Raw genomic sequence first — 22,094 nt, forward strand, 5'->3', positions numbered from 1 at the left:
TAAGATGGGGAGAAGTCTGTCCATAATTAAGCGCTACTCTGCCTTCTTAAGAGCACTATCAACAAGGCAGGTTTGACAGGCCCTAGTTTTGTCGCACCTCGACTACTGTTCAGTCGTGTGGTCAGGTGCCACAAAGAAGGACTTAGAAAATGCAATTGGAGCAGAACAGGGCAGCACGGCTGGCTCTTAGATGTACACAGAGAGTGAACATTAATAAAATGCATGTCAATCTCTCCTGGCTCAAAGTGGAGGTTGAGATTGACTTCACAGAGCTGTCTGTTTGAACTACTGGCACACAGCTCGGACACCTATGCATACCCCACAATACCTACCACCAGAGGACTCTCCCAGAACAGACTATGGGAGGCGCACAATACTACATAGAGCCATGACTACATGGAACTCTATTCCACATCAAGTAACTTATGCAAGCAGTAAAAAAAAAAAAAAAAAACCCCAGAAAAAAACAGATAAAACAGATATATTTGGAAGTAGAGTAGGGGCCTGAGGGCACACACTTCATGTGTTGTGAAATCTGTTGTGAATGTAATGTTTTTAATTGTATAACTGCCTTAAATTTCTACTTTTAAACTCGGACAAAACAGAGATGCTTGTTCTAATTCCCAAGAAACAAAGAGATCTTCTGTTGAATCTGACAATTAATCTTGATGGTTGTACAGTCGTCTCAAATAAAACTGTGAAGGACCTCGGCGTTACTCTGGACCCTGATCTCTCTTTTGACGAACATATCAAGACTGTTTCAAGGACAGCTTTTTTCCATCTACGTAACATTGCAAAAATCAGAAATTGTCTGTCCAAAAATGATGCAGAAAATTTAATCCATGCTTTTGTTACTTCTAGGTTAGACTACAGCAATGCTTTACTTTCCGGCTACCCGGATAAAGCACTAAATAAACTTCAGTTAGTGCTAAATACGGCTGCTAGAATCAAGAAATTTGATCATATTACTCCAGTGCTAGCTTCCCTACACTGGCTTCCTGTTAAGGCAAGGGCTGATTTCAAGGTTTTACTGCTAACCTACAAAGCATTACATGGGCTTGCTCCTATCCATCTTTCCGATTTGGTCCTGCCGTACATACCTACACATACGCTACGGTCACAAGACGCAGGCCTCCTAATTGTCCCTAGAATTTCTAAGCAAACAGCTGGAGGCAGGGCTTTCTCCTATAGAGCTCCATTTTTATGGAATGGTCTGCCTACCCATGTGAGAGACGCAGACTCGGTCACAACCTTTAAGTCTTTACTGAAGACTCATCTCTTCAGTGGGTCATATGATTGAGTGTAGTCTGGCCCAGGAGTGTGAAGGTGAACGGAAAGGCTCTGGAGCAACGAACCGCCCTTGCTGTCTCTGCCTGGCCGGTTCCTCTCTCCACTGGGATTCTCTGCCTTTAACCCTGTTACAGGGGCTGAGTCATTGGCTTACTGGTGCTCTTCCATGCCGTCCCTAGGAGGGGTGCGTAACTTGAGTGGGTTGAGTCACTGACGTGATCTTCCTGTCTGGGTTGGCGCCCCCCCAATGGACCCCAGGAAGAGTAAGCAGCTAATGGGGATCCATAATAAATACAAATACAGTGATAGCGGCAAGAGACTGAGAAAGAGAGGGAAGATGTGGCTGAAACGTGACCAGTAGGAGGTGAAGAGGTCAGATGGTGCTGAATCGCCAGATATGCAGGATAAGGATTAAACTGAGTCTACTTGACAGGGCCTCTGCATTTGTGTGTGTAAGTGTGTGGGAGTATGCGTGTTTGCATGAGCCGATTAGCCAACCAGGAAGTTGTTGTTGCGTTTCCACCCCCCTTCAGTAAACATATGGACACACATATGCTGTGCAGCGCATCATCAACACGCCATAACCTGCACACATATTCCATGATGATATACACCACTTACCATGAACAAAGTCGACTAAACAAATCATGTCATTGTAATTATTTTACTTCGCTACTATAGAGTCTCACAGTGGAGGTGTCATAATACCCATAAACCTAGCGGTCAAACAGGTAAATTGATCCAATTGTTTTTCCCACTATTAATTTTTCCCACAGGGAGTTTAGAAACACTTAAAATAAATGCTGTGTTTCGTGTAGGCTTACCCTGGTGTGACGTTTTGATAACCATGTAAATCTCTCTCGGACAAGGTGAAATATCAATATAGTCGGCTCAGATAGCTTAGCGATTAAGAGCGTTGGGCCAGTATCCGAAAAGTTGCTGGTTCGAATCCCCAGGCTGACTAGTTGGGGGGGGGGGGCGGTCTGCGCCCTTGAGCAAGGCACTTAACCCTAATTGCTCCTGTAAGTCGCTCTGCTAAATGACTCAGATTCAAAAACGCTAATTAGAATCAAAGTAGACATCATGAAAGCTCCTGCACGTCATCTCTAGATGACACCTTTGCTAACAGAAAACTAACCAATTCAGAAATTACTAAAATTAGCTAACATTAGATAGTTCATCCAGAGATTCTTACCTTTGCCTCGATTCGCCAGTCTCATCCAGATCATCATGGCATTTGTAGTTCCTTATGATAGCCACATTAGCAGATAATTAGGATTTTATTTATTTTGGGGGGGGGGGGGGGGGGGGGGGGGGGATAAATACAGGCGAATATATTCATTAAAGTCACCTTGGCCTACAGACATTTACACGGTTATCAAAATGTCACGCCAGGGTAAGCCTACACAAAACACAGCCCTTATGTTAAGTGTTTCTAAAATCCCCTATGGGAAAAATGTATGGTGAAAAAACGATTGGAACCATTTCCTTGTTTGACTGCTACGTTTTATGGGTGTTATGACTCCTACTGGGGTACACTTTTTACACAAACCATGTGACAGCCTCCACACACACACACACACACACACACACACAATTAGAGAATATCCAGAGGACCATAAAGTGAGCACACACACGTAAATGAACATCCTGTAATGGAAACACATGGATAATCACAGCACAGCCCCTGGCACCTCATTTCCCTAAATCTGTACTCACACTACTAATTACCTCACAACACACTTCTATGGGGAGGAAGGTGAGAATGCTAACATGTTAATCCCATTAAGTGGGCTGATTACAATACAGCAAAACTCTGGCACTGCAGGTCCTGTCATACTCAATAAAGGAAAAACGACCCTATGCCAGTGTGTGTGTGTCTGTGTCTAGCTCTCTGCTTTAAAGCCCTCTGCCACCTGCTTTAAAGCCCTCTGACATGAAATGAATCCCATTAGCCGTGCTGCTGAGCCAAGATCCAATCCCTCCATCACAAATGACTAGCAGAATAAAGCAGGGCCGTTCTCATCACGGAAGCCAGCCAACGTCTCCACTCCCCCCAATATCGGTTTGGGACAGACTGAATGCCTACTTGTTCTTAAGATGAGCCGGGTCGTATGAGACGTGCAGCATACAGTAGAGCTTTGGATGAAATTTGGGTCACTGAGGACTTGAGATATAGAGGGGCTCTCTTGTGTTTTGCATCATGCACAACAAGCATGAAGAAGAACGGGGGTAGTGTGCATGACTTTCATATGATGTTTTTCCCCTTTGCTTCAGTGCTGGGTCTTGGCGCAGCAACAGTCCATGCTTTGTTGAATTTATCTTCACTGTAGGGCTGGGCGATATACAGTGCCTTCCAAAAGTATTTATCCCCTTTGTTTTTCCTATTTTGTTGCATTACATGTCATTTAAATTTATTTTTATTTGGATTTCATGTAATGGACATACAAAATAGTCCAAATTGGTGAAGTGAAAAAATATATAAAAAATAAAAACGGAAAAGTGGTGTGTGCATATGTATTCACCCCCTTTGCTATGAAGCCCCTAAATACAATCTGGTGCAATCAATTACCTTCAGAAGTCACATAATTAGTTAAAGTCCACCTGTGTGCAATCTAAGTGTCACATGATCTCAGTATACACACACACACTTTGAAAGGCCCCAGAGTCTGCAACACCACCAAGCAAGGGGCACCACCAAGCAAGCGTCACCATGAAGACCAAGGAGCTCTCCAAACAGGTCAGGGACAAAGTTGTGGAGAAGTATAGATCAGGGTTGGGTTATAAAAAAATATCCGAAACTTTGAACATCCCACAGAGCACCATTAAATCCATTATTTAAAAAATGGAAAGAATATGGCACCACAACAAATCTGCCAAGAAAGGGCCGCCCACCAAAACTCACAGACCAGGCAAGGAGGGCATTAATCAGAGAGGCAACAGAGAGACCAAAGATAATCCTGAAGGAGCTGCAAAGCTCCACAGCAGAGATTGGAGTATCTGTCCACAGGACCACTTTAAGCCGTACACTCCACAGAGCTGGGCTTTACGAAAGAGCGGCCAGAAAAAAGCCATTGCTTATAGAAAAAAATAAGCAAAAATGTTGGGTGTTAGCCAAAGGCATGTGGAAGACTCCCCAAGAAGGTACTCTGGTCAGATGAGACTAAAATGTAGCTTTTTGGCCATCAAGGAAAATGCTATGTCTGGCGCAAACCTAACACCTCTCATCACCCCGAGAACACCATCAGTGCCACCACAGTGAAGCATGGTGGTGGCAGCATCATGCTGTGGGGATGTTTTTCCATTGGCAGGGACTGGGAAACTGGTCAGAATTGAAGGAATGATGGATGGCACTGAATACAGGGACATTCTTGAGGGAAACCTGTATCAGTCTTCCAGAGATTTGAGACTGGGACGGAGGTTCACCTTCCAGGACAATGACCCTAAGCATAGTGCTAAAGCAACACTTGAGTGGTTTAAGGGGAAACATTTAAATGTCTTGGAATGGCCTAGTCAAAGCCTAGACCTCAATCCAATTGAGAATCTGTGGTATGACTTAAAGATTGCTGTACACCAGCGAAACCCATCCAACTTGAAGGAGCTGGAGCAGTTTTGCCTTGAAGAATGGGCAAAAATCCCAGTGGCCAGATGTGCCAAGCTTATAGAGACATAGCCCAAGAGACTTGCAGCTGTAATTGCTGCAAAAGGTGGCTCTACAAAGTATTGACTTTGAGGGGGGGGGGGGGGGGGGGTGAATAGTTATGCACGCTCAAATGTACAATTGTTTTGTGTTATTTGTTTATTTCACAATAAAAAATATTTTGCATCTTCAAAAAGTGGTAGGCATGTTGTGTAAATCAAATGATACAAATCCACAAAAAATATACTTTAATTCCAGGTTGTAAGGCAACAAAATAAGAAAAATGCCAAGGGGGTGAATACTTTCGCAAGCCACTACAGCCTAAAAAATCAACAAAATTTCATAGTATACATCTACATTTTTTAAATGTATTTTTCTAAATAAGCTTTGTTGTACAATTAAAGAGCAAATGCACTGCATTTCAGACAGTCGGCAATAATCAAATGAATTCAGGGCTTGTGAAATTATACCTTCGCTAAATATAAGACTTCCACAACCATAAGACTCACTAATAATTTCATTATTTTATGAAAATAGTTTAACGTGCTTTTTCAGAAAAATCACTGATCTGGCTTTCAAGTCTATGAAAACTCCCTTTTTGTTACACATTTAACCAGAACCATGCATAATGCACATTCACTAATAATGACTTCCAAAAAAAACAGGTCACGTAAATCCAAACAGGGGATTCATTTTCAGGATGGAAAAACACTTTAGGTGTAAACTTAAATGACTAAAACAAGATATAAAGTAAGTAGAAAAGATAATGGACCTATATATTTTTTGATAATATAATCTTTGAGAACTAACCATCACCAAAATAAAAGCTAGACAGTAAGGGAGAATTGAAAAGTCCAAAAACAATTAATTTAGCTGCATTCCTTTTGTTATTATGTTTGAGCAAAATAACACAGCATTGTCCATGACAAAAAGCATAGATTTGCAGGAAACTAGGTTTAAAACTACAATATTCTCTCCCAGCTCCATGGCAGAATATGTAGAATTGCAGGAAATTAGCCTTAAAACCGCAATATTCTCTCTCCGCTGCATGGCAAAATGCATAGAATAGCAGGAAATTAGCTTTAAAACTGAAAACATTTCTCTCATCAATGTGCAGCGGTACAAGGAATTTGAGGTAGATAATGTATGTACATGAAGGCAGGGTATAGTGACTACTCGTCAGGACAGATCAAATCAAACTTTAATTGTCATATGCGCCGAATACAACAAGTGTAGACCTTACAAGCCCTTAACCAACAGCGCAGTTCAAGAAGAGTTAAGAAAATATTTAGCAAATAAACTAAAGTAAAAAAATAATACAAAGTAACACAATAACGAGGCTATATACAGGGGGTACCGGTACCAAGGAAGTGTGCGGGGGTACAGGTTAGTTGAGGTAATTTGTACATATAGATAGGCATGAAGTGACTATGCATAGATAATAAAACAGCAAGTAGCAGCAGTATACAAAACAAATGGGAGGGGGGGGGGGGGGGTCAATGTAAATAGTCCAGGAGCCATTTGATGAATTGTTCAGCAGTCTTATGGCTTGGGGGTAGAAGCTGTTAAGGACCCTTTTGCTTCTAGACTTGGCACTCCGGTACCGCTTGCCATGCGGTAGAAGAGAAAACAGTCTATGACTCGGGTGACTTGAGGCTCTGACCATATTATGGGCTTTCCTCTCACACCACCTATTATGTAGGTCCTGGATGGCAGGAAGCTTGGCCCCAGTACACCACTGGGCCGTACGCACTACCCTCTATAGCGTCTTACGGTCAGATGCTGAGCAGTTGCCATACCAGGCGGTGATGCAACCGGTCAGGATGATCCTGCTGGTGCAGCAATAGAACTTTGAGGCTCTGGGGACCCCTGCCAAATCTTTTCAGTCTCCTGTGGGGGAAAGGGTTTTGTTGTGCCCTACTCACAACATTAATAAGAGTTTAAAAAAAGAACAGAGTGTATAAGAGTGTGAGTGTGCGTGCGTGTAATGGGTATGTACATTCGAAAAGTATTCAGACCCCTTCCCTTTTTCCACATTTTGTTACGTTACAGCCTTATTCTAAAATGAATCAAATAATTTTTCCCCCTCAATCTACACACAATACCCCATAATGACAAAAAAAATAAAAAAAAATAATAATAATACCTATTTAGACCCCTTGCTATGAGACTCAAAATTGACCTCAGGTGCATCCTGTTTCCATTGGTAATCCTTGAGATATTTGTACAACTTAGAGTCCCCCTGTGGTAAATTCAATTGATTGGACATGATTTGAAAAAGGTCCCACAGTTGACAGTGCCTATCAGAAAAATTTAAAAAACATGAGGTCGAAGGAATTGTCCGTAGAGCGCCGAGACAGGATTGTGTCAAGGCACAGATCTGGGGAAGGGTACCAAAACATTTCTGCAGCATTGAAGGTCCCCAAGAACACAGTGGCTTCCATCATTCTTAAATGGAAGAAGTTTGGAACCACCAAGACTCTTCCTAGAGCTGGCCGCCCGGCCAAACTGAGCAATCGGGGGAGAAGGGCCTTGGTCAGGGAGGTGACCAAGAACCCCGATGGTCACTCTGACAGAGCTCCAGAGTTCCTCTGTGGAGATGGGAGAAGGACAACCATCTCTGCAGCACTCCATCAATCAGGCTTTTATGATAGAGTGGCCAGACGGAAGCCACTTCTCAGTAAAAGGAACGACAGCCCGCTTGAAGTTTGCCAAAAGGCAACTAAAGGACTATCAGACCATGAGAAACAAGATTCTCAGGTCTGATGAAACAAAGATTGAACTCTTTGGCCTGAATGGCAAGCGTCACATCTGGAAGAAACCTGGTACCATCCCTATAGTGAAGCATGGTGGTGGCAGCATCATGCTGTGGGGATTGTTTTTCAGCGGCAGGGACTGCGAGACTACTCAGGATGGAGGGAAAGATGAACAGAGCAAAGTACAGAGAGATCCTTGATGAAAACCTGCTCCAGAGCGCTCAGGACCTCAAACTGGAGAGAAGGTTCACCTTCCAACAGGACAACGACAGTAAGCACACAGCCAAGACAACGCAGGAGTGGCTTTTGGACAAGTCTCTGAATGTCCTTAAGTGGCCCAGCCAGAGCCCGGACTTGAACCCGAGCTAATATCTCTGGACAGACCTGAAAATAGCTGTGCAGCAACGCTCTCCATCCAACCTGACAGAGCTTGAGAAGATCTGCAGAGAAGAAATCGTAGAAACTCCCCAAATACAGGTGTGCCAAGCTTGTAGCGTCATACCCAAGAAGACTTGAGGCTGTAATCGCTGCCAAAAGGTGCTTCAAGAAAGTACAGAGAAAAGGGTCTGAATACTTATGTAAATTATATTTCATTTTTGATTTTTTTTTATACATTTGCAAAAATGTTTTAAAAAAAAACGTTTCTATTTGTCATTATAGGGTATTGTGTGTAGATTGATGAGGTGGACAAATAATTAAATAGATTTTAGAATAAGGCTGTAACGTATCAAAATGTGGAAAAAGTCAAGGGGTCTGAATACTTTCCGAATGCACTGTATGCGTGTGGGTTTATAGTTCGGGTATCAATAATTTACTATTTAGCAGTCTTATTATGGCTTGGGGATAGAAGCTGTCTCGGAGCCTGTTGGTCAGATGGTAGCAGAGTGAACAGTCTATGGCTTGGGTGGCTGGAGTCTTTGGCAATTTTTCTGGCCTTTTTCTGACACCGCCCGATATAGAGGTCCTGGATGGCAGGGACCTCTGCCCAAGTGATGTACTCGACTGTTCGCACCACCATCCATAGCGCTTTTCAGTAAAGAGGGGTGCATTTACCATACCAAACAGGCGGTGATGCAGCCAGTCAAGATGATCTCGATTGTGCAGCTGAATAACTTGAGGATCCGAGGGCCCATGCCAAATCTTTTCAATTTACTGAGGGGAAAGAGGCACTGCCTTGCCCTCTTCACAATTGTGCAGGTGTGTGTGGACCATGGTAAGTCCTTAGTGATGTGGATGCCAAGGAACTTGAAGCACTTCATAATTACAGATGTGATTGCTAGAGGGCGTTAGTCATTTAGGCAGATTAACTTGGAGCTCTTGGGAACAGGAACAATGGTTGTCAGCTTGAAACATAAAATGGGATTACAGACTGGGACAAGGATAGATTGAAAATGTCGTTGAAGACACTTGCAAGCTGGTCTGCGCTTGCTTTGAGAACGCACCCCGGTATTGCGTCTGGCCTGGCAGCCTTGTGATTGTTAACCTATTTAAAATGGCTCTTTCACGTCGGCTACAGAGAACAAGCTCACACAGCCATCATGAAAAACCTGTTTACACGCAAGCCAATATATATTCCTTCTAAGCAGGCACAAAAGGCATTTAGCTCATTTGGGAGTTCTGCATCACTGGGCAACTCATGGCTGGATTTCCCTTTGTAATCCGTTATCGTCTGCAAGCCCTGCCAAATACGACGAGTGTCAGAGCTGGTGTAATAGGATTCTACCGGTCCTTTTGCATGTTTGATGTCTCGGAGGTCATAGCGGGCATCTTGTATGCTTGTACGCAATGCAATCGAATGAATACAGGAACATATCCTAGTCTGTACTAGCAAAACATTCTTGTAGCCTCGTGCCTGCTTCATCCGACAGCTTCCGTATTGAGTGCATCACTGGTACTTCCTGTTTGAGCTTTTGTTTGTAACCAGGAGAATAGGTTCATGGTTAGATTTGCAGAAGGGAGGACGAGGGAGGGCCTTGTATGCGTAAACAATGTCTCAAGCACCAGCCCACGCGTTCTGTCTCTTAGAGATGTACGTACTTTGGTGTGAAAAGTGCAAATCAATCCCAGAACAACAGCAAAGGACCTTGTGAAGATGCTGGAGGAAACAGGTACAAAAGTATCTATATCCACAGTAAAACAAGTCCTATATCGACATAACCTGAAAGACCGCTCAGCAAGGAAGAAGCCACTGCTCCAAAACCGCCATAAAAAAGCCAGACTACGGTTTGCAACTGCACATGGGGACAAAGATTGTACTTTTTGGAGAAATGTCCTCTGGTCTGATGAAACAAAATTAGAACTGTTTGGCCATAATGACCATCGTTATGTTTGGAGGAAAAAGGGGGAGGCTTGCAAGCCGAAGAACACCATCCCAACCGTGAAGCACGGGGTGGCAGCATCATGTTGTGGGGGTGCTTTGCCTCCGGAGGGACTGGTGCACTTCACAAAATAGATGGCATCATGAGGGAGGAAAATTATGTGTATATATTGAAGCAACATCTCAAGACATCAGTCAGGAAGTTAAAGCTTGGTCGCAAATGGGTTTTCCAAATGGACAATGACCCCAAGCATACTTCAAAAGCTGTGGCAAAATGGCTTAAGGACAAGAAAGTCAAGGTATTGGAGTGGCCATCACAAAGCCCTGACCTCAATCCTATGGAAAATTTGTGGGCAGAACTGAAAAAGCGTGTGCGAGCAAGGAGGCCTACAAACCTGACTCAGTTACTTATACCAGGTCTGTCATGAGAAATGGGCCAAAATTCACCCAACTTATTGTGGGAAGCTTGTGGAAGGCTACCCGAAACATTTGACCCAAGTTAAACAATTTAAAAGGCAACGCTACCAAAAACTAATTGAGTGTATGTAAACTTCTGACCCACCGGGAATGTGATGAAAAAATAAAATCTGAAATAAATCATTCTCTCTACTATTATTCTGACATTTCACATTCTTAAAATTAAGTGGTGATCCTAACTGACCTAAGACCGGGAATTTTTACTAGGATTAAATGTCAGGAATTGTGAAAAACTGAGTTTAAATGTATTTGGCTAAGGTGTATGTAAACTTCCGACTTCAACTGTACATATGAAATGAGTAAAGCAGTATGTAACCATTATTAAAGTGACTAGTATTCCATTATTGAGGTGACCAGTGACATTGAAGAGGTGCTGTTGCGCATTCGCCACACTGTCTGTGTGGTTGGACCATTTCAGATTGTCAGTGATGTGTACGCCGAGGAACTTGAAGCTTTCACCTTCTCCACTGCGGTCCCTTCGATGTGGATAGGGAAGATTTCCTCTGTTGTTTCCTGAAGTCCACGATCAGCTCCTTCGTTTTGTTGATGTTGAGGGAGAGGTTATTTTCCTGGCACCACACCTTCAGGGCCCTTACATCCAACCTGTAGGCTGTCTCGTCATTGTTGGTAATCAGGCCGACTACTGTTGTGTCGTCTACAAACTTGATGATTGAGTTGGAGGAGTGCGTGGCCAAGCAGTCATGGGTGAACAGGGAGTACAGGAGGGGGCTGAGCACACACCCTTGTGGGGCCCCTGTGTTGAGGATCAGAGAAGTGGAAGTGTTGTTTCCTACCTTCACCATCAGGAGAGGGTGCTGCGTCGGTGGCACAGTGTTCTCTTCAAAGCTGGTGAAGGTGTTTAGCTTGGCAGGAAGCAAGACGTCAGTATCCCCAACGTGGTTTGTTTTCTCTTTGTAATCTGTGATTGTCTGTAGACACTGCTACATACGTCTCATGTTGGAGCCCTTAAAATGCGACTCCACTTTGTCTCTGTACTGACATTTTGCCTGTTTGATTGCCTTACGGAGGGAATAACTACGCTGTTTGTATTCAACCATATTCCCAGACATCTTGCCATGGTTAAATGTGGAGGTTCGCGCTTTCAGTTTTGCATGAATGCTGCCATCTATCCACCGTTTCTGGTTTGGGTAGGTTTTAATAGTCACAGTGGGAACAACATCCCCTATACACTATGTTACTGTGTCCGTATAAAGTGGTTGCTCCAAAAAGTTTTAGTACGGAACCCTGCGTCAGCACTTCATTGCTCCAGACCAGGCCAAGGGGGAGTTAGAGCACTGATTATGCTTTTGAATCCTACTATGTCTCTAACTGACAATGAATGGGCGACATAAACCTAAATAGAAACTAATAATTGTGCACGACTTCAGTATTACTTACTAAAACTGTTGTTACACTAAGGTTTTAATTATTTTATTTTGCTCTTACTGTAGTACTGTAGCCCACTCCCGACTGGTCACGTTGTACAGCGCCTGAGTGGCGCAACGGTCTAAGACACTGTATAGCAGTACATGCTGTGTTGCTACAGATGCTGGTTCAATACCCGTGCCGGCCTCGACTGGGAGACCCATGAGATGACTGTAGGTTTTTGTTTTCTCTCCCTCTAAAAACATAAATAAATCATTCTAAATAACAAACTAGCTTTATTTACAAATTAGTAACAATGTCTCACCCATGTTCAAGAATGGCCTTTCCTCATTCATTTTATGTTATTTGAAAACGAAATCTCCAAAATATTGCTATTTTTAAAATCAAGCGATTATTCTTATTATTTGAACGATTATTATTCATTTATAATTATATAAAAGCCCCTTTGATATTATCACAGATATATTATTAACCCTGTTATTAGCAGGACAATATATATTGGTCATGTCTCCCGAGTGGTGCACAATGGGATTGCCTTGCAGTTTTCCAGCTGTATCCATTGAAAGTGTGCAAGGTTCAAGGCATGAGGGCAGGGGACACGGGATGGGCCTCAGAGCCGCGCACAGAAGACAGACCTAGCCCATAGGGAAGGGGTGGATCCCCACCTCGCCACACTGGGTAGCACAGAGCAACACTAAGGGGCATTACACTAATAATAGCGATGACTAGGGAAACGTTCCCGCTGTTCTTAGCGCCAGTCTGCAAGTTCAAACTAAAACAATGTAACTGACAATGGCATCTTTATGCTTTCGTTAATAAAATAAATACTCTTTCAAAATGCCAATGTTTATTTAATTATGGATCCATAACAAATTCCTATGGGAATAAATATCAGAATTACAGAAATATCCTCCAATCCTCTATATGTAATTATTGGCGGAGAGTCACGTCATATTTTTCGATATACTGTAGGCGACATGAGTCTCACTAGTGTTGAGTAATGTGCTGTTAAAAGTGGTGTAGGTCTTATTTATTTAAAGAGCATATTGAAGTTAGAAGCAATAGCCTAGAACTATTTTAGGTCCATTTCGGGCTGCTCTGAGACAAGCATGGGGACTGGTCTTGATAAATCAATGAGATTTTATTTTCACTGAAACCCCGTTTGGGTATTGGTTAAACTACAATTATACAATTAGGGTGTAGAAATGTTATGCTCTTAGTGTAACGTTTATTTAACGAGGCAAGTTAGTTAAGAACAAATTCTTATTTACAAGGACAGCCTACTCCTTCCTGCCTGGAGAATTGAACCACTGTCTCCCACGTGCACGCACGACACGTGGATTCTTTAGCTAAGTAGCCCAGTACTGTAGCCTACTCCCGACCGTCATGTTGTACAGCGCCATATTTTCCGTTCCATCCTAACGGAAACAGAGGGTTTTTTGTTTTTCTTGGAATAGAAACACCATATTAATAAAATGTATTAACTTCTTATGGCTGCATCCCGCTACCGGGATCGATATGACAACAGCCAGTGAAAGTGCAGGGCGCCAAATTCAAACAACAGAAATCTCATAATTAAAATTCCTCAAACATACATGTGTTTTATATAATTTTAAAGGTAATCTTGTTGTTAATCCCGATTTCAAATATGCTTTCAGCGAAAGCACTACAAACGATTGTTAGGTCACCACCAAACCACAATAAGCACAGCCATTTTTCCAGCGAAAGATAGCTTTCACAAAAATCAGAAAGAGATAAAATTAATCACAAACATTTGATTATCTTCATCAGATGACACTCATAGGACTTCATGTTACACAATACATTCATGTTTTGTTTGATAAAGTTCATATTTATAACAAAAAAATCGGAGTTTACATTGGCGCGTTACATTCACTAGTTCCAAAAACATCAAGTGATTTTGCATAGCCACATCGTTTCAACAGAAATACTCATCATAAATGTAGATGATAATACAAGTTATACACATGGAATTATAGATATACCTCTCCTTAATGCAACCGCTGTGTCAGATTTCAAAAAAACTTTACGGAAAAAGCAAATCATGCAATAATCTGAGACGGAGCTCAGAACAATAGCCAAATTAGCCGCCATGTTGGGTTCAACAGAAACCAGAAAATACATGATAAATGTTTCCTTAGCTTTGATGAACTTCATCAGAATGCAGTCCTAGGAATCCCAGGTCCACAATAAATGCTTGATTTGTTCGATAATGTCCGTTATTTATGTCCAATTAGCTACTTTGGTTAGCGCGTTTGGTAAACAATTCCAAAGTCACAAAGCGCGTCCACTATAACGTGACGAAATGTCCAAAAGTTCCGTAACAGTCAGTAGAAACATGTCAAACGATGTACTGAATCAATCTTTAGAATGTTGTTAACATACATCTTGAATAACGTTCCAACCGGAGAATTAGATTGACTTCAGATGAGCGGTGGAATGGAGGTCCTCCTCATGTGAACGCGCATGTGAAAGCATGGTCAGCTCGTGGCAGTGATTACTCATTCCTGTCTCCTTCGGCCCCCCTTCACATTAGAGTCATCAGACAATGTTCTATTGACTGTTGACATCTAGTGGAAGCCGTAGGAAGTGAAAACTCATCAATATCTTGCTGTAATTTCAATGAAAGCTTGGTTGAAAATCTGCCACCTCAGAAAAAACTCAAATAGGAAGTGGAACTTCTCAGGTTTTTGCCTGCCATATGAGTTCTGTTATACTCACAGACATAATTCAAACAGTTTTAGAAACTTCAGAGTGTTTTCTATCCAATACGAATAATAATATGCATATATTAGCAACTGGGACTGAGGAGCAGGCAGTTTACTATGGGCACCTCTGTGCACCTTTCATCCAAGCTACTCAATACTGCCCCTGCAGCCATAAATCAAAATCAAATCAAATTTTATTTGTCACATACACATGGTTAGCAGATGTTAATGCGAGTGTAGCAAAATGATTGTGCTTCTAGTTCCGACAATGCAGTAATAACCAACAAGTAATCTAACCTAACAATTCCACAACTACTACCTTATACACACAAGTGTAAAGGGATAAAGAATATGTACATAAAGATATATGAATGAGTGATGGTACAGAACGGCATAGGCAAGATGCAGTAGATGGTATAGAGTACAGTATATACATATGAGATGAGTAATGTAGGGTATGTAAACATAAAGTGGCATAGTTTAAAGTGGCTAGTGATACATGTATTACATAAAGATGGCAAGATGCAGTAGATGATATAGAGTACAGTATATTCATATACATATGAGATGAGTAATGTAGGGTATGTAAACATTATATTAAGTGGCATTGTTTAAAGTGGCTAGTGGTACATTTTTACATAATTTCCATCAATTCCCATTATTAAAGTGGCTGGAGTTGAGTCAGTATGTTGGCAGCGGCCGCTAAATGTTAGTGGTGGCTGTTTAACAGTCTGATGGCCTTGAGATAGAAGCTGTTTTTCAGTCTCTGGGTCCCTGCTTTGATGCACCTGTACTGACCTCGCCTTCTGGATGATAGCGGGGTGAACAGGCAGTGGCTTGGGTGGTTGTTGTCCTTGATGATCTTTATGGCCTTCCTGTGACATCGGGTGGTGTAGGTGTCCTGGAGGGCAGGTAGTTTGCCCCCGGTGATGCGTTGTGCAGACCTCACTACCCTCTGGAGAGCCTTACGGTTGTGGGCGGAGCAGTTGCCGTACCAGGCGGTGATACAGCCCGACAGGATGCTCTCGATTGTGCATCTGTAGAAGTTTGTGAGTGCTTTTGATGACAAGCCGAATTTCTTCAGCCTCCTGAGGTTGAAGAGGCGCTGCAAAATTTCGTAAAATCAGTCCCATATACTATGTTCTTACAAAAAAGGTTTTAAAATCTCTAGAACAGCCACTATTGAAGGCTATCAAATGCTTCTCAAAGATGCCCTCTGGTTGTAAAACTAGAACTAATGGTAGCAGTGGTTGGCACTTAAATAACGTGTCGTAGAATTCTGCAGCACCACGCAGCAACTTTTAAAGGATGAACCACTTTATACGTCAATGTTATTCTCAGGAGGCTACCAGGAACATATACCAGCCCACGTGATCAAAACAATCGTGAAGCATGGATTCCGATTGATCAGACCAGTGTTGAATAGACGTTATCACGGGTACTTCCTGTTTGAATTTCTGCCTATAGGAAGGGAGGAACAAAATGGAGTCGTGATCTGATTTGCCGAAGGGAGGGCGGGGAGGGCCTGGTAGGCATCCCGGAAGAGGGAGTAGCAGTGGTCAAGCATTTTAGAAGCGCAAGTCCTACATTCAATGTGTTGATAGAACTTTGGTAGCATTTTCCTCAAATTTGCTTTGTTAACATCCCCCAGCTACAATAAATGCAGCCTCAGAATATGGGGTTTTCAGTTTGCACAAAGTCCAGTGTAGTTCCTTGAGGGCCGTCGTGATATAGGCTTGAGGGGGAATACACACGGCTGTGACTATAAACAAAGATCATTTTCTTGGGAGGTAATATGGTCGGCATATCACTGTGAGGTATTCTAGGTCGGGTGAACAAAAGGACTTGAATTTTGTTATGTTATCACAAATCACACCATGAATATTTAATCATGAAACATAAACCACCGCCTTTCTTCTTCCCGGAGAGTTCTTTATTCCTGTCTGAGCGATGTACTGAGAACCCAGCTGGCTGTATGGACAGGGAGAGCTTATCCGGAGAGAGCCATGATTCCGTGAAACAGTATGTTACAGTCCCTGATGTCTCTCTGGTAGGAGATCCTCGCCCTGAGCTAGTCTACTTTATTGTCCAGAGACAAAACATTAGCGAGTAATATACTCGGAAGCGGTGGTGTAAATTCTGAATACCTCTTCTCCGCCGGCGCATCTTGGAGCAGCCTCTGGAATAAGTTAAATTGCCCTGGGGGGTAAGAACAAAGGATCCAATTCGGGAAAGTCGTATTCCTGGTCGTAATGCTGGTGATTTACCGCCGCTATGATATCCAAAAGTGATTTCCGGCTGCATGTAATAACACCCAAAAATGTCTGGGCTAATAATGTAAGAAATAACACATAAAAAAACTAAAAAACTTCAAAGTTGCTTAGGAGCTAGAAGCAAAGCTACCATAGCTATCGGCGCCCTATAATAGTCTTTGGCTAAAATGTATTTAGCGGTAGCCACCATTTGCATTGACAGATTCATTTGGAATGCTTTTCCAACAGTCTTGAAGGAGTTCCCACATATGCTGAGCACTTTTTGGCTGCTTTTCCTTCACTCTGTGGTCCAACTCATCCCAAACCATCTCAATTGGGTTGAGGTCGGGTGATTGTGGAGGCCAGGTCATTAGATGCAGCACTCCATCACTCTCCTTCTTGGTCAAATAACCCTTACACAGCCTGGAGGTGTTTTGGGTCATTGTCCTGTTGAAAAACAAATGATAGTCCCACTAAGCCCACACCAGATGGGATGGCGTAACGCTACAGAATGCTGTGGTAGCCATGCTGTTTAAGTGTGCCTTGAATACTAAATAAATCACCGACAGTGTCACCAGCAAAGCACCCCCACACTTCACGGTGGGAACGACACATGCTGAGATCATCCATTCCCCTACTCTGTCTCACAAAGACACAGCGGTTGGAAGCAAAAATTTAGACTCATCAGACCAAAGGACAGATTTCCACCAGTCTAATGTCAATTGCTTGTGTTTCTTGGTCCAAGCAAGTCTCTTCTTATTATTGGTGTCCTTTAGTAGTGGTTTCTTTGTAGCAATTCGACCATGAAGGCATGATTCACAGTCTCCTTTGAACAGTTGATGTTGAGATGTGTCTGTTACTTGAACTCTGAAGCATTCATTAAAGGCTGGTAACTCTAATGAACTTATCCTCTACAGCAGAGGTAACTCTGGATCTTCCTTTCCTGTGGCGGTCCTCGTAAGAGCCAGGTTCATCATAGAGCTTGATGTTTTTTGCAACTGCACTTTCAAAATTCTTGAAATTTTACAGATTGACTGACCTTCCTGTCTGAAAGTAATGATGGACTGTCATTTCTCTTTGCTTATTTGAGCTGTTCTTGCCATAATATGGACTTGCTATTTTACCAAATAGGGTTATCTTCTGTATACCACCCCTACCTTGTCACAACACAACTGATTGGCTCAAACGCAATAAGAAGGTATGAAATTCCACAAATTAACTTTTAACAAGGCACACCTGTTAATTGAAATGCATTCCAGGTGACTACCTCATGAAGCTGGTTGAGAGAATGCCAAGAGTGTGCAAAGCTGTCATCAAGGCAAAGGGTGGCTATTTGAAGAATCTCAAATATAAAATATATTTTGATTTGTTTAACACTTTTTTGGTTACTACATGATTCCATATGTGTTATTTCATAGTTTTGATGTCTTCACTATTATTCTACAATGTAGAAAATAGTCAAAATAAAGAAAGACCCTTGAATGAGTAGGTGTGTGCAAACTTTTTGACTGGTACTGTATATATTTGATTCTTGCGATACAGGCATATCAAGTAATATAATACATTCGATATATCGCCCAACCCTACTTCAGTGTGTAATAAATGACACCAACAGTACATTTAAACCAGAAATGGGATCCAATGGTTGGATATAGACGTTGACTAATTTAGTCACCATTGTCTACCTTTATCTCCTCATGTATCTCCATTCATATCGATAAGGTGTTGAATTCATAATGAAATGTTTTACAGATAAGCTTTTTGAAAGACGAATGCAACGTCCCATAATAAGCTTGTATGGTATGGGTGGAATGTTGTTTGTGTATTGTGTAAGCTGCTGGAGTATGTCTAAAATGCTCATGGCATGATCTAATGACGTATGGATGAGTTATGGTATGATGAGGTGTTGAAATATAAATGACTGGCTATATTTCATGCATATGGCATATTTGGCCAAAGGAGAACTAAAACTGGTTCAGCCTCCCACCTGACACCAATGTAGCGAATTTAGAATGATGCCAATGGGAGTCATAGTTCAATAAATTAATGCAGACTCAGTGGGCTTCTCTAAAGACATGTGCTGTACCTCATGAGCTGTGTGAATACAAAAGGCACAAGTGTCTGAAATAGGCTAAGTAGCAAGGCCTAAAGAGAACTGAGAAAGACCATCAATGGCTCTTTGTTTGTATCATTGTTGACAACATCTGTTTCTCAGAATCCTCAGTGGTCACGGTGGGAAAATATTCGTAGAATCAGCTTAATAAAATGTTCTCCATCGGGATGCGGGTTGCGTAAGAGCCTGTCTGTTCACTACGAGTTGTTTTCCTTGCCACGTCTGCCCTCCACTCATCACATTGCTGACCTCTCTTGCCAAGGCCAGAGATGTCTGAAGGGTCTATCACATCACTGCAGGCCCACTAACTTCAGCTGAGTGACATTCTTTCATTCCACTTTAGACTAACTGCTCCATTCATGCTTAAAGATGTCTCAAGAGAGAAGGCGCTGAGATTCATAACGCGTTTGTACTGGGGTGACAGAGATCCCTTCAGAGACCCACTTCAAATTTGAACCTCCCTCTGTTGTTTTGGCATCCAGATCGGGGCATTCAGGAGTTGTTGGTTCAATTCCTGCATGGACCACATACACTAAACATGTGTTAACCATCATCCGTTTTGAGTCCAAATCAAACAATCGTTGCATTTAAAATCCTACTGAGATATCTAATCCTGCATTTGCCTTTACCTCTCTGCTCTGTTTGTTGATATAGAGAAGTTAATGTGTTTGTGGGAGTAATTTCATAAATGGTGAAGTAACCAAATAATGGGCTTTTGGTTTCCCTCACCACAAAGCAGCAGTTTGGTGGTGTGTATGTTTACTACTCTCAAATCGGATCAACACACCCACCAGATGTATCAAGCTTCTTACTGAAGCCAGTGATATAAGTAGAAGATAGACATCTATTCAAAGGTTGAGATTTGCGGTCTAGTAAGGTAGCGAGCGTAAGTCCTCTGGTGGGGCTGAGCAGACTGATATAAGTAGAAGAAGATAAATCTATTTAAAGGTTGAGATTTGTAATCTTGTCAGGTAGCTAGAGTAAGTCCTACAGTGGGGCTGAGTAGTTTGTAAACATCCTCAAAATAACAAGACCGATAAGACCTTATAGTAGTCTTCTTGGGGCAAACTGCTGTCCACTATTGTTTTCACTAGGACAGTAATCCAATATTTAGCCTTGTGTTTACTCTCCCATCGGCTTTCAAGTCATGAAGTCCAGACTTAACTCAATGTGACACAAAGCAGTCACATTTAAATCAGATCTTATAAAAGCATACAGGCTCAATGTGAAATCAATACCGTAGACTAGAGAAACTGAGGCGGGAATCAAAGTGAGAGGGGAAGGAGCCTCTGTCAGACTGTATTGTACTGTACAGAATATGAGAGCAGACCGTCAGTGACAAATACATTTTCTCTATATGAGAGAATATTTTTTTTTAAAGAATGGTTTTTTTTGCATGTGAAGATGAAGACTCATTCATTCAGTAGTTCAGGCTACTTTAACCCTAAAAACCAGACAACATGTTTTGATTGAATAGACCTAAACCTAAGCAGCAATGACATACAGCCATTGAAGGTCTGGTGAGCTTGTTCTCTGATACATTTCCTCTTTATTTTGCCCTAATGTCTTTCGCAATGTCTATGGACTCAAAAGCCTTTACTCACTTGAGGAAACTGTAACTATGTAATGAAATGTGTAACAATCGCAGATAAGAGGGAATTGGTGCCATATAAGGAATTACTGTACTTTTGGCCAACAGTATTCTGCATGGCATCACTAAACATATTTGCTTAAGTACTGTTCTCCCATATAGTGTTTTAGGTATGTCTGTATAATACTGTGTGTATTGCACTAAATGGGGGAATTGGGAATTCTTGAGAAAAGATGTGGGGGGACCATGGTACTCACGTTTGGGAGTGGGCGGTCTCATAGCGTTCAAAGGCGTGGCCCAGGTCGTGCTTGTTGTTCATGTAACACTGCGTGCACAGGTCATAGTCAAAGCACACCTTACACTTCCAGCGCATCCCCATGATGCCATGCTTCTTGCAGCTGTCACAGATGATGTTGGAGTGGCGCACACCTGAGACAGAGAAAAGAGGAGAGAGAGTGAGAGAGTCAGAGAGAGGTGGAAGGAGGTCAAGACAGCCTAGCAAATGAAACGCTTTGACTGATGAAAGAGATGTCGAGAGATGTTGCTCTTCCTCATCCCTCTCCCTTTGACTCTCCTTCTCCCCCTTTTAAGCCAAAAATTGAAGGCTTATTGGCTTCTGAGGCAGAAAAATGCTGTCTTTAATGGTGCAAAATGCAGACTAATCCTGCCTTAGCACTTGGCATTTGATTCTAAAAACAGGGCTGTATTGCCTGTCTCTATTTTTGAGTCGAAAGGAAATGGAGAAAGATGCCCTTTGCTCTGCAATGCTAAGTAAACATGAGCTTGAGGAAGCTTGCTTGAGTCATAGAGATGAGACATAAATACCTAAAAATAAAAAATGATATACAAAAAAAATCATCAAACTTGAATATAGTTTAAAGCCGGGACTCAATTCAGAGCAAAATGTGCTGGACAGCCGACAATTATGCTTTTAAAAGGCAATTTCCCCGACTTTCGCAGAGATCACATTCACGGTAAATGCTGTGCATGTTGCCTCAATCGGAAATGTCCTTTAAATGTCAAGCTTGCATGGATTAGATTGAATCCCGGCCTCACTGAATATGGTTTTATATACAGTAGGTTGTTTTATACACAATATACACAAGTACTAGGGATGGGCACGGTTAATCGAATATCTAGATATCCGAAAGGACATTAGTATTTATTTACTTGAGTGAGTGTGCATTTTTGTAGAGAAAACTTATTGTAGGCCTATTTTAACAATGAAAAAGCTTTGTTATGAATTCAATTATCCTAGTGATATTGTTACCTTCAGGGATATACCATGACATTTGAAATGCTTAATAAAACAAACTTGTGAATGTAGTTTTTATAACTGCATTGCACTACTGCTGCACATTTACCCTCCAGTATGCACTGACCCCGTGAATGCTATTTCCCTGCTTCAAATAGCAATTACAGGTGCGCAACTAACAGAGTTTCCACAAGACCTGACACAGATCAATGCAAAACTTACTATAAAACCTTTTCATAACAGAATCAGTTCTATCGTCAAACTTCTCTTTCACTGTTGCTTTTAGCC

At 42.0% G+C, this 22,094-nt stretch overlaps 1 protein-coding gene across 4 annotated transcripts in view; it reads right to left on the bottom strand.

Annotated features, from left to right (window-relative positions):
- LOC120059279 (E3 ubiquitin-protein ligase MIB2-like) overlaps positions 1-22,094 on the bottom strand; it is a 100,180-nt gene that overhangs the window by 53,983 nt on the left and 24,103 nt on the right. For all 4 annotated transcript variants that reach the window (XM_039008211.1, XM_039008212.1, XM_039008210.1 and 1 more), the window contains exon 3: positions 20,809-20,980. In XM_039008211.1, coding sequence (XP_038864139.1) covers positions 20,809-20,980 — 172 coding nt within the window. The remainder of the gene's footprint in view (positions 1-20,808; positions 20,981-22,094) is intronic.

The sequence above is a fragment of the Salvelinus namaycush genome, chromosome 14, assembly GCF_016432855.1.
Source record: "Salvelinus namaycush isolate Seneca chromosome 14, SaNama_1.0, whole genome shotgun sequence".
Taxonomy (NCBI): domain Eukaryota; kingdom Metazoa; phylum Chordata; class Actinopteri; order Salmoniformes; family Salmonidae; genus Salvelinus; species Salvelinus namaycush.